At 37.7% G+C, this 12,988-nt stretch overlaps 1 protein-coding gene across 1 annotated transcript; it reads left to right on the forward strand.

The window, feature by feature from the left end:
• Nucleotides 1–2,732: 2,732 nt before the first annotated feature.
• On the forward strand, nt 2,733–10,188 carry LOC127416696 (CBY1-interacting BAR domain-containing protein 2-like). Its single transcript, XM_051656206.1, has 8 exons — nt 2,733–3,020; nt 3,140–3,208; nt 3,369–3,470; nt 4,137–4,142; nt 7,776–7,880; nt 8,052–8,165; nt 8,246–8,374; nt 9,077–10,188. Exons 1-8 carry the CDS (start codon nt 2,733–2,735, stop codon nt 9,227–9,229), a joined length of 966 nt encoding a protein of 321 aa, XP_051512166.1. The 3' UTR covers nt 9,230–10,188.
• Nucleotides 10,189–12,988: the final 2,800 nt, after the last annotated feature.

Here is a 12,988-nt window from a genome sequence, read left to right on the forward strand (position 1 = left end):
GCTGCACGGAACATTCTCTGGCTTCAAGACAACAGTGTGTATCATAACTGCTATCCACAGGGGAAACAAGCCAACAACATCAAAGCCTTATTAACCACACACACACACACACACACACACGCACACAAACACAGAGAGATAGATATGTCTGGTGGAAATCATCCCCTCACCTGCCTTTGTGTGTGTGTGTGTGTGTGTGTGTGTGTGTGTGTGTGTGTGTGTGTGTGTGTGTGTCTGTGTGTGTATCCTACAGCACCTGCAGATATTTTTTGTTACTTTGTGTATAATAGCCCAACAATTGCACTCGCATTTATTATTTAATTCTCTAAAAATAGTATTATTTAAATCTAATTTCAATTTTAAAAAAAAGCAAAAACAAAATTTATTTTTATTGGAATATTATCTGAATCTCTTACATTGTCTCAGCTTGATAAACTGCAAAAATAATTAGTAATTTTTACAATATCACCATTGTTTATTTCATGTTTGATCACTAAATGTATTTTTTATTGTATTTTCTTAGTGTCCTTGTGGTTATTCCATATTTTCTATGTTTTTTCCCCATATTTTGTGTTGCTATATTAATGTGTGTTTTGTGTGTTAATAATACAAAACTAAATCAAACAGAAGCCTTTACTGCCACCTAGTGTCAAGAAATACCCCCAGGAATTGAAGCGCCTCCATCACCATAGCAACATTTTGTTTACTTGTCACTGCACAGTTCATTTCACAGTATACCTGTATTCAACATGACGTTGTTTTCAAGGTATGTATAGCTTTATACATTATACAGGCAAATGGTAAACTGATGGCAGTTCATGTATGAGCATCTGTTCAAATTTTATATGTATCTTTGGAACATAAGCATCTTCCTCTTTGTATTCAAAGGTTTTGGGGAAAACATCACTATTCTGTTCATAGTGACATGAACATCTATTTAATATGTGTATTACATGTTTTGACATATACTGTATTAATTTTCTATATGGGAATATTTAATTTATTTTATTGATCTACACTGATCAGCCACGACATTAAAACCACTGACAGGTGAAGTGAATAACATTGATTATCTTGTTACAATGGCACCTGTCAAGGGGTGGGATATATTAGGTAGCAAGTGAACAGTCAGTTCTTGAATTTCATGTGTTGGAAGCAGGAAAAATGGGCAAGCGTAAGGATCTGAGCGACTTTGACAAGAGCCAAATTGTGATGGCTAGATGACTGGATCAGAGCAGTCATCAAGCCACCAAAACAGCAGGTCTTGTGGGGTGTTCTCGTTATGAAGTGGTTAGTACCTACCAAAAGAGGTCCAAGTAAGGACAACCGGTGAACCAGCGACAGGGTCATGGGCACCCAAGGCTCATTGATGCGTGTGGGGAGCGAAGGCTAGCCCGTCTGGTCCGATCCCACAGAAGAGCTACTGTAGCACAAATTGCTGGAAAACTTAATGCTGGCCATGATAGAAAGGTGTCAGAACACACAGTGCATCACAGCTTGCTGTGTATGGGGCTGCATAGCCGTAGACCGGTCAGAGTGCCCATGCTGACCCCTGTCCACCACTGAAAGAGCCTACAATGGGCACGTGAGCATCAGAACTGGATCATGGAGCAATGGAAGAAGGTGGCCTGGTCTGATGAATCACGCTTTCTTTTAAATCATGTGCAAGGCCAGGTGCATGTGCATCATTTACCTGGGGAAGAGATGGCAGCAGGATGCACTATGGGAAGAAAGCATGACGGCGAAAGCAGTGTGATGCTCTGGGCAATGTTCTGCTGGGAAACCTTGGGTCCTGGCATTCATGTGGATGTTACTTTGACACGTACTACCTACCTAAAGATTGTTCCAGACCATATACACCCCTTTATGGCAACAGTATTCTCTGATGGCAGTGGATGCGCCCTGCCACACTGCAAAAATTGTTCAGGAATGGTTTGAGGAACAAGACAAAGAGTTCAAGGTGTTGAATTGACCTCCAAATTCCCCAGATCTCAATCCAATTGAGCATCTATGGGATGTGCTGGACCAACAAGTCTGATCCATTGAGGCCCCACCTCGCAACTTACAGGACTTAAAGGATCTGTTGCTAATGTCTTGATGCCTGATACCACAGGACACCTTCAGAGGCCTTGTGTAGTCCATGCCTCAATGGGTCAGATCTGTTTTGGCGGCACGAGGGGGACCTACACGATATTAGGCAGGTGGTTTTATTGTTGTGGCTGATCTGGGTATATTTTTAAACAAATTAAATAGAGGCTAAACATTTGTAAATATATCTATTTACATTTTTTTTTTTTTTTTTTTTTTTTTTTTGTTATTCCCTTTGGTACTATTTTCAAAAGTGGAACATTTTTGAAATTCTCAGTACTAATCTCACAACATATCATCAAAAATTCATTTTTTCAACATTTTAGCATTTTTTCAATTGATTAAATACAATACACAAAAATGACAATGTAACATTTACATCACACCAAATAAGTATTTAATCTATTTGGTTTTCACTAATATATATATTTCAGAAAACTACAAAATGGCCATTTTCATATGTGTAACATATATTCCCAAATACTAGTGGAATTTGAATATGTGCATAACTATAATTTCATATATATGTTCATATATGGCCATATATCAAATTAATAATGTGGAAACAACCAATATAAACATTGACTGAATTGTAATGTTGTAAAAATTCAAACAGCTAAAACAGAAGGTTACATGAGGTTTTAATGACTCTAGCTCTTCACCTAGTGGATAATGTCTGTAATTCTTTCATGTCCAGAGACGCTCAGATGAAGATGATGGAGGCAACTGTGAGTAATGCAGAAACATATCTAGGTCATTTCTGCTTGCTGCTTGCCTCCTACACTCGAAAGACGGCCAAACTTCGAGACAAAGCCGACATGCTAGCGAGACAACTTCATGACTATGCCAGCACAGAGGATCCAGAACTGAGCATCTACATGAAGAACTTCTCTGAAGATCTGGCCATGGTGCAAGACTACAGACAGGCGGAGGTAAAAAAAAAAAAAAAAAAAAATCAAACCCATTTAACCAGAAATGATTTCTAAGGAATAATTTTGGATAAATTTGGATACATTTAATCACAATGAACACTATGTTGCTCTCTAATCAGGTAGAGAGGCTTGAAACAAGAGTAGTCGCCCCTCTGAAAGCATATGGTGATATAGTGAAAACTAAACGTGTAAGTTGACTCATGGGAAGTATTCTTCACAGCATGTAGTTGCTTTAAACTGTAAAATGGATGCATACTCAGTTTACTGATTTAAGGTACATTTTTTATGATCTTGATGATAAATGTATTTTTAACTAATTTCACTGAAGTATCATTATTCCACCTCTAGGCCGTTCTGAAAAGGTTCAATGCAGATCGTAACAAAGAGCTAAAGGAACTACAGAGACTTGACAGGATCAAGCAGAATAACCCAGGAGACAGACAAAGCATTGTATCCTTCAGACTGCACAAACAGAAATGATTACATACTCAGTCTTGCAAACTGTCAGGGTTTTTCCTAGGTCAAAAAAAGGTCTTCAATGGATACTCATCCACAGGTGCAAAGTTGGTTTATTACTCAATTGCAATAAATTAATATTTATCACAATTATTTAGTTACAGTATATATATATATATATATATATTTATTTATTTATTTTTATTTTTTTACATTCTACTTGCTGTTATATTTATCACAATTGTTCCATTGTGGCATAACCACAATTAAGACCATGGATGGCTCCTTTCTGTGGTTAGGGTAAGTCTTAGGGGTTCTGTTTATCTTTGCTAGCAGTTTGGAGATTCCGCCCCTTTTTGGAGCTTGTCCTGAAGCTATATCCTTCTCCCTGCGTGCACCAGAGAGAGCAGAACAGATCATTGGTGCAAGTGATTCTGCAATGGCTTGAGCAAAAATCACATGAAACCAGGCTTCAATCGCACCGAGCAGATGCACGTTTCAGATGAGAAGCATATTTAACACTTACAAAGTGGCAAACACAAGATGATCGTCATTGAATTTGCTTCAATGCAGGAAAAACCCTGGCAGTCAATTGTAAATAATGACCGATGTCTTGGATCTTGTAATAAGAATGTTTAATTCCTCAAATGTTCCTCACAGTCACAGGTAAAAAAAGGTCACCCACATGCACTTAATCCACAACCATTGTGTATCGGCAGATACAATTGACAGTGTTAGTGTATGACTTACCGGTCCCAAACCAAGAAGCAGATACACTGGCTTCACCGACTGCCTGCTAGCTCCCCTAAAATGTCACATGAGTCACATAAATTACATCACATATAGAGTGTTTCACATTGAGACTTCGTTTTCCCCCCATATCCCTCACAGCCTCATTGTCATTCCCATTAAAGATCGCGCTAGCGTGAATAAGGTCTATTGCCAAAAAACTACATTTTATTAAGTTGTCTAGAAAAAAAAAAAAAAAAAAGATTGGTTCCAAACTATTTAAACTAAATATTATCTAAAGCTTGTGCTTTAGAACATTAGGGACTTTGTGACCACGCTTGATTGTACACTACGTCGTATCGAATTTTAATAATTAATATAATTAATAATAATTAATAATTAATAATTGTTTTTTTTTAATAATTTTCGTGAGAGCACTAATTCTAAGCACATTTTTCATGCAAGCACAAAACACAAGTGGGCATGGGGGGGAGTACTTGCATTGTCCGTGGGTGTATGCACACAAATTGTGGGTGTATTGTGTGTTAATGAAGTGGCGCAAAGCACAATTTGATATTTTCCTGTGAAATGGGTAATTGTGCAAAGACATTTGAGAACCATGTCTAACCTCTCGGTGCAGTTTAATTCAGATCCTGCATTTCCACCAGCAGAGGATATCAAAGAGCTATCGATCACTTTTAATACTAGCCATGATTTCTGTGTCAGTAGATCAATATAATTAATAAAAATAATAAGAAGTTTATTTTGTATAGCGCCTTTCCAAAGCTCAATGACGCTATACAGAAATTACAACCTAAAACATTAAACAGAGAAACTTACAAACTTGCAAAGTCGGGGCTTGTTGCGGCTGTGGTGAGGCATAGATGAAAGGGGCTTAGGTAGAAGCATGGTAAAATGCTGAGGCTGCAGTGGATTTGTATTAGAGCCATTAGTGAATGTGGCCGAAGGAACCTAAAGCGGCTAACTTTGCGGCTAGCCAGGGCTCAAAGTTGGGCAGGCATCTGTGTTCTGCTGAGATAACGGCCTAGCCCAGCACTCTGATAGTGGGTGTACATTGTTGGAAACATTGGAAGCAGGGCTACCACTACTTGCTGCTTCCTAGAGCAACGGGTTCATGGATAATATAACATTTACAGATAATGTAAACAGTAATGTGTAAAACATGCATTTGCAGAAACGCCTAGCGTTAACTGCCGCTGGCGATTTGGGTAACAGACGAAAAGTTGAGCCAGGATCGTAAAAGGGAATCCCCTGTAAAAGCACTTCTATGAAAACATTTCGAACTTTCAGTTTGAGTTTTTTTTTTTTTTCATGATTAGGTGTTGCAAGACACCTACGAACACGCTTGTACAAATGCTTGTTGAGGGAGACATAATTAAACATAGCGTCTGCGGACACTTAAACTTAATTGTTTGCTAGATTAAATATTTGGAACATTTGTGAAGCGATGTCAGGATGTACATGCTTGCATGTGCGTACGTACAACGTCATTTAAAGTTGTGATTTGTCATTAAATTAGAAGGCACCTGAAACTAAGTACCTAGATGAATACCACAGTCTGATATTTATTTAACTGAAACATATGGTTTGGAGCTTTGTAGATTGTTCTCCAACGTGATGCGAGTAATTCATTTAACTTTATTGGCACGGGGTGACTCGTCTTGTTTTGTTGAAATTATTAGGAGTTTGTGTCTAAGAATTTAATTTAATTTAATAGATACTGTATGGGCACCGTTTGCAGTAGTGTGGTGAATAAATATGACTTATTTATATTGATAACCTGTAATAAATTCTACAGAAAAACTGAAATATTATGAGGATAAAGCAAAATGCGAAGCCGAATCATCTGGCGCTGATTTCAACCCATTACTTTAAGCTGAGGTGAGCTCGAATGCTGCGAGGAGGCGAGACACGTTTGCGGAATGATTCATGAATGATTTGTGACGTGGAGCGCAACCCGCCACTTGTGGAGCCGAATTCGGCTCGGGTCTGTTCGAACAGAAGCTGCATATAGCCGTAGTGAGCTGTAGCATGGTCAGAGCGGATGCTGCTGCGGCAGCGAGCTCACATTAAAATGTCAGCACTGATTTGGAAAGATGTTTGTGATTAGAGTAGCAGTCGTTTGAAAAAAGTTCGCTTTTTGCATGATTTCCCCTGTGTTCCAAATGGAATAAATCACACTCCGAAGGGAGAACAATCATGATAGTCATGTTGGAAGATAAGTTCAAATGGAATTTCTGATAATAAAGGCTTTAAAGTGAGTTTCAAATTTTTTGAGTTCCCCAGTTCTTAGCCCTCCAAATATCTCATGGTTGATTGTAAAGTCTTTGAAGGGAATAGGGCATAGGAACCATAACTGAATGGAACACACCCTAAACGAGCTGCACTGCGAGGTAATCAGGCTGACAGGAATCACCTGTGTGGGAGAACCGAATTGAAATGCTGGAGTGCGTTGGAATAATGTTTGAATTAAATTGTTAATCTTTTGATTCCCTCGAGTTAAATTAAAGCTGAAATAGAGCTCAAGTGGCATGAAGCTAGAGCAGCGGCCATTCGCAGAGGCAGCCTCATGCTATATGGACCGCTTCGGGTGGAAAAATAGGATGAGTGGACCTATGTACAGCCATAGGGGGCTGTACGATAAGTATACAGCAAAGCAGTGGCCTGTGCGGAGCCAGCCTCAATGCCAGGTCTGCTTCGGTGAGGAAAGATGAGAATAAAAGAAAGACAATGCATAAACAATGGTTAAATTGGCAGCCAGCGTTGCCACGAAATATGAATAGTGGCTGCTCTGGCAGCTTGGTGAATAACGTAACGATTGCGATGGAAGAGCTTATCTGATGAGGGCAAATGCTTTGCGCAGAGTAGTGTATCATCCAAAACTGTCGCATGGATCTGTCGTGGGTGGAGCCAAATGCTGGAGGAATCGTCACAACATGGATGTAAGCATCTGTTTAAATACACTTACTCTGGCGATGTGATTGGTCGAATTAAATGAACATGCTCCTCCCGAACTTTGTTATGAAACTCCATTTTAATTGAAGCTGCATAGTAAGCTTTGTAAAAGCTTAAAAGTTTTCACTAAGAAACAAGCTAAAGCTGAAAAAAGAAAAACTCAGAAATGTTAATGGTTTTAATGGTGATAATGGGAATTGGTTTTAACAGAAACTATAACGGTCCCTGTGGATCTCTATTGATAATGTGTTGGATTCTATTGGTGGCATGTTATATCTAGCGGATACCATTAAGGACCAGTACATATCTGTTTGGAAACCGATACAACCCATTAAAATATAATGGACTATGGCCCAAAATACACTACAAAAAAAAAAAACAAAAAAAAAAAACATCTGGCAATGGTTTTAATAGTTATTAGATGATTTGTAAAGATATTTGTAGTGGAAACTGTTTTTTTATTTTCAGAAGGGTAGTTTGCATTTTTAATTGGTGGTTATCCAACAAAACTTTTGTGCAATTTAGGTTTCAGAATATGGTTTCATTTTAAGCGATCGGGAATGTCGTTGCATTTCACTGATGATAATCTTACAGGCAGAAGTGAATGTCCAGAAAGCCACCATCAACACAGACAGAAGCACCAGACAGATGGAAGCGACCATCATTGACTTCCAGAGACAGAAACTTGAGGACTTAAAAGTCAGTTACTTGGTTGACATAAACCAATCTCACATTAAAGTAATTTCAACAGTCATATGCCATTTAAATCAACTATGAATGTTACATTCCATTTTCCTTTAGACCTCATAAAATAAATATCAAACAAAAAAACAGGCTTTATTGTGACAAAATTGTCTGATTTAATTTTAGAAGATTTTTATGGACTTTATTATGGTTGAGATGCTGTTTCATGCTAAAGCACTGGAAGTTTACACACACACCTTCCAGAACATGCAAACAATGGACATAGACAGAGACATGGAGGTAAATCTTAAGTTTGTCTAAAAAGCAGTGGATTGTTTGTGATCCTGTGATTAGTGATGTTAGAATTGTAATTTTTCCAGACTTTTAGGAACCGTATCCACGTGACTGATTCCTATCTGAGTTCTCAGCCTCTGCAGACTTTGACAATGAGCCGCTACCCCAGCCCTCCATCCTCCCCACACAGATCTACAGCAGATATACCTAAACCAGTGAGTGAAACTTGACATTAAATCAAATTGTATTTACTTTCTTAATAAATGTCAATGGGCTTGTGCTTGATTTATCATTGCAAGTTAATCTTAAAACATTATTTTTAAATCATTCATCAAAATGTAATAACTTTCTCCACCTCTGAAATGACTTTGAAGGCCACTTGGACAAAGAAAAAATAATATAAACCAACAATATAATAGTATAACATCCACCATCCAATCAAATCTGGATAAAATCAACTCTTGTCTGACATAATTTCCTGCTTAATTTACTGTTTAACTTAGTGATACAGCACATTACGAAAGTTAAATGTGCAGTGAATGCTATCCTGTTTTCTCCACATGAACAGATAACACACCATTACATAATATTGACATACATAGCCACTTGAGGAAGTGAAAGTCTGTGAAGGGGAGAGAGCAGACAAATTTTAATGTAAATTTGAGAGAAATGCATAAAACAAAGGATCATCATGCAATGCAATGTATAACAGGACCTCCACATTAATGTCGTTATGTGTTGTCTTCTCTCTCTGTAAAAATGGTAGCACTAGTGTTGCATTGTTTTTACATAATAGATGTTTTTTTGCAGTTGGCTTACTTTACCCAACTGACTGACCATATTTAGTCTTTGGTTAGGGGGTTCTTCTGTTCTCTTGTGAAAATGTGGTTCTCAGTCATCCTGCATGTGCCCTGCAGCCTTTGAGGAGAACTTTGCCCAAGCAGACAGAGACTAAATATGAAGAGGAAGAAGAGGAAGAAGATGATGAGACATATGTGTCTGAGGAGGAAGAGGAACCCCACACATTCAGACAATCTTATGCTGCTGAATATATTAAAACTCAGAGATAGAAACAAAGTCTTTACAAATACGGTTGTGAGAGAATATGCACAATGTTCTTCTTGGAACATTTAGTCCTTAAGTCCTTAATTCAGACACACCTGTTATGCATTATCCTGTCTCCTAAATCATAATTGATAAACTAATTTGTGTGACTCTCAAATAAACATTTTTCAATGTGATAATAAAAGCTGAGTGATGATATAAACTGTTTTGTACAACCCCAATTCCGAAAAAGGAGTTATCTGTAAATTCGATTCACCCTGTGCTACAGCAGATTATTTGATGTTTTACCTTGTGAATTTAATTGTTTTATTTTTTAGATATACACTCATTTGAAATCAACACACTCCAATTAAGTTGTTTTTGAAATTGTATATTTATATATTTTAATGCATCTGTTTATTTAATAAACATACATTGCTAAATAAATGGGGGAAAGAACGTTTCATAGTTAGCATAACGTCTTCTCTGAAGGGTCTGAAGGGGCTGACTGCACGCCACTGCTATATGGAGAAAGACAAACCTCTCAAACTGATATCCCCTACATTATCAACAGCACTGTCGAGGTGAAGAGGAGACAAATAGTCCTACATATCATCAGTTTCTAAAATACACATCATCATTCTTACTAAAAGGTTTATATACTATATATATATATATATATATATATATACTGTAGGAACACTAACTGGTAACTTGAACAGATTCATATTAAATCTATCAGGGCAAAACTTTTACACTTTATTTTTATTACAACTGTGAAAGTTGTAGTTAAAGGTTTCTAACAGTGTTTAGGCTGTTAGTATTTTTATAACAAATACTATAGTTTTTATTTTAGAAAAGACTATAAACATTAACCTAAGCTCATAATGTGGAGCCATCCATGGTCTTAACAGTGGTAATGGCCTTATCATTACAAATGCCACTGTTAAACAATACAGAACAATGGTAAACTTAATGAAGGGGTTAAAACTTCCATGAATTATAGACAAATTATTGACCTGTTTTATCCTACTCCTGTTCTAACTGGCCGTGTTTGCCTTCAGATATCCTAAAGGTGACTTAAATCATTAGGCCTGTGTCCTGCTAAACTTATGTAAGTTTTGTTCAAATAAAATGTCCAAACAAATGCATACATTTACAGTCTCCAGTTAACTTTATCACTTTTTGTGGGGTGGGGGATTCTGGCTAGTGAAAATGCTAAGTGGCTAGTGACCTTGGAAACTACTAGCCACAGTAGCCACCTGGCCGGTGAGCCAAAAAGTTAATTTCAAACCCTGGTGTTGATGTATGGCTTCTGCTTTGCATTGTAAAGCCGAATTTAATAGTGTTGACAAAGGTTTTCCGAAGTACTCCTGAGCTCATGTCATAATGTCCTTTACAGACGAATGATGATTTTTAAGAGAGTGACGTCTGTGGAATCGAAGATCACGCACATTCAGAAGTGTTTTTTTCCAGCAGGACAACACATAACCACATACTGCCCGTGTGGGTGTTAGATTGACCTGCCTGCAGTCCTGACCTGTCATAAATTCTGTAAATGTAGGGTTCTACCATCGAAACAATTCAAGCTTGTAGTTCCATGCACCTAAATGTGTGGTAGGGTTAAGGTTTGTGTCTTGCAAAGGTTTTACACATGCTTCCCAGAGTGCATAATTCAGTGAACCCCTGCAATGAAAATGTGTGTGTGATTGGACAGCTGTCAGTGCATTGCCATAGCATAATAAACACCCTGTTTTTGACTTTTTGTATACTCTGAATGTAAATTTAGAAATGATTGTAGCTATAACTTTCTATTATAAAATAAAATGTTTATCATTTTGACAAAGTGTTAAGATATTGAAGAATGCATCAAAGACTTTTCAAATGATGTGTAGTTTCTCAAAATTGAGTAAGAATGCAATAGTACAAGCGTGCAGTCAATGTACACATGAATCATGAGGCTGTCAGTGACCATGTGCAAGTAAACAGGCTAACTAATAATAATTAGTTATCTATCATATAGGCAAATATCATCCCCTATTTGTAATTGCTGTTTGGATACAGTTTCAGAACAGACAGACAGACAGACAGACAGACAGAAAGGAAGGAAGAAAGAAAAAGAGAAGACTAATTTGCTTGTTTTTTCTGATTTGGAATTGCCTCTAAGTGAACACAACTAAACACCATGCTTTTTACTGATGTCGCACTTAATTTAACCCCCAAGAGTTCCACTCAACTACTAGATAGTATCAGACAAAACATAATTGGGGATAGTCTGAAATCAGTCACGAGGTTGGTTTATGTCTGTATGTAGAGAGAGAATGTGAGAGAGATTTTAGCCAGTCAACATCTCGTCTTTATGAAACAACCAACAATGTACAACCAACCAACATTTACTTAATCCCTACTACAGTTCAACTCAACTCCTAGGCAGTTCCAGACAAAAAATTAGGGGGTCAAGCAACACAACGACACATTCACTTCCATAACACACCCATGATAGAGATGGCTGAAAAACTTAATGTGAGTGTAAACAAAAGCAAGAGTTTTCAGGCACTTTTCTGTTGATCAATCTTGGGACAAAGGTGTGAACGTGTCAAGTGTATAGACTATAGAACAGTTTGCAAATGAAAGATTTGAATATTTTGTTCAAACGTTTGAGAATGAAGCGAGAGCAACATTGCCTCCAAAATCAGGTCTTTGAGACTTAACATAAATTCATAGATATTTATTCTTACAAGGAATGTTTCGGGTTCAATACAAGTTCAACTTTCTTGACAGCATGATTCTAGTGCAGGGGTCTGCAACGTGTGGCATGCGTGCCAACATTGGTACAGGTCGGTGTGCGAGAGATGTATGTATTTTATTTATGTGAAGTCCCGAGCAAGACTGGCATGCCAGTGTACCTCTTGATGTAATCCTTCCTCATTATCACCAAGCGTGTTTTATTTAGTTATGAGCTGATTTGGAAACTAAACATTATTAAAGTGTTATGAAACTGCGCTAGTCAACAAATGAACACAGCAAGTTCAAACCATTCGTGCATCACTAGCCGCTAAAACTGTGGCGCAGATCAGTTCAGGCTGTGCTTCTCTGTCGTGAGTCTTACAAGCAAATACTTTGTATTGGTTGCACTGCATGGATGAGTGGATGACACTTTATCGCTATCGATATTAGATTTTTTCAATCCAGCACATATGCACCTTAAACCACAATGACTCTCCCTGACAAAAATGAACGTCTCGTTTACTACTGTAACCTTGGTTCTCTGAAAGATAGGAATGAGATGCTGCATCAGTAGCAAAGCATGCGAGCGAAGCGGAGCAGTGTGACACTCCTCTCAATAACCTGCTCCATGCACCTGCGCTCCGCTCAACTGCTCACGGCCCAAGCGAACGCTCCGCTCAAGTACCGATCACGCTCACTGGTAAAAAACAGTTTGCTCAAATCCCGCTCCGACATGAAATTTCTCTGTAGTATACTTGTTTCCAACAGAGGTCGGTTGAGTAGTCAAAAACTGTAAGTAAAAGTTCAATTATTAAAAAAAATATAATAATTACTCAAGTAGAAGTAAAAGGGCTAACTTAATTACTTGAGTAAGAGTAAGAAAGTATCCAATTAAAAGAGTACTCATGTAGTGAGTAACTCGTTACTTTCACAGATGACATTATGGATATTAACCCCCTACATTCCATTACATAATACACATTTAACATGTATTATAGAATTATGATTATTATTATTATTAATGGAAATTCTATCATCATTCACCATAATGTTGTTCC

Source organism: Myxocyprinus asiaticus, chromosome 26 (assembly GCF_019703515.2).
Source record: "Myxocyprinus asiaticus isolate MX2 ecotype Aquarium Trade chromosome 26, UBuf_Myxa_2, whole genome shotgun sequence".
NCBI lineage: Eukaryota > Metazoa > Chordata > Actinopteri > Cypriniformes > Catostomidae > Myxocyprinus > Myxocyprinus asiaticus.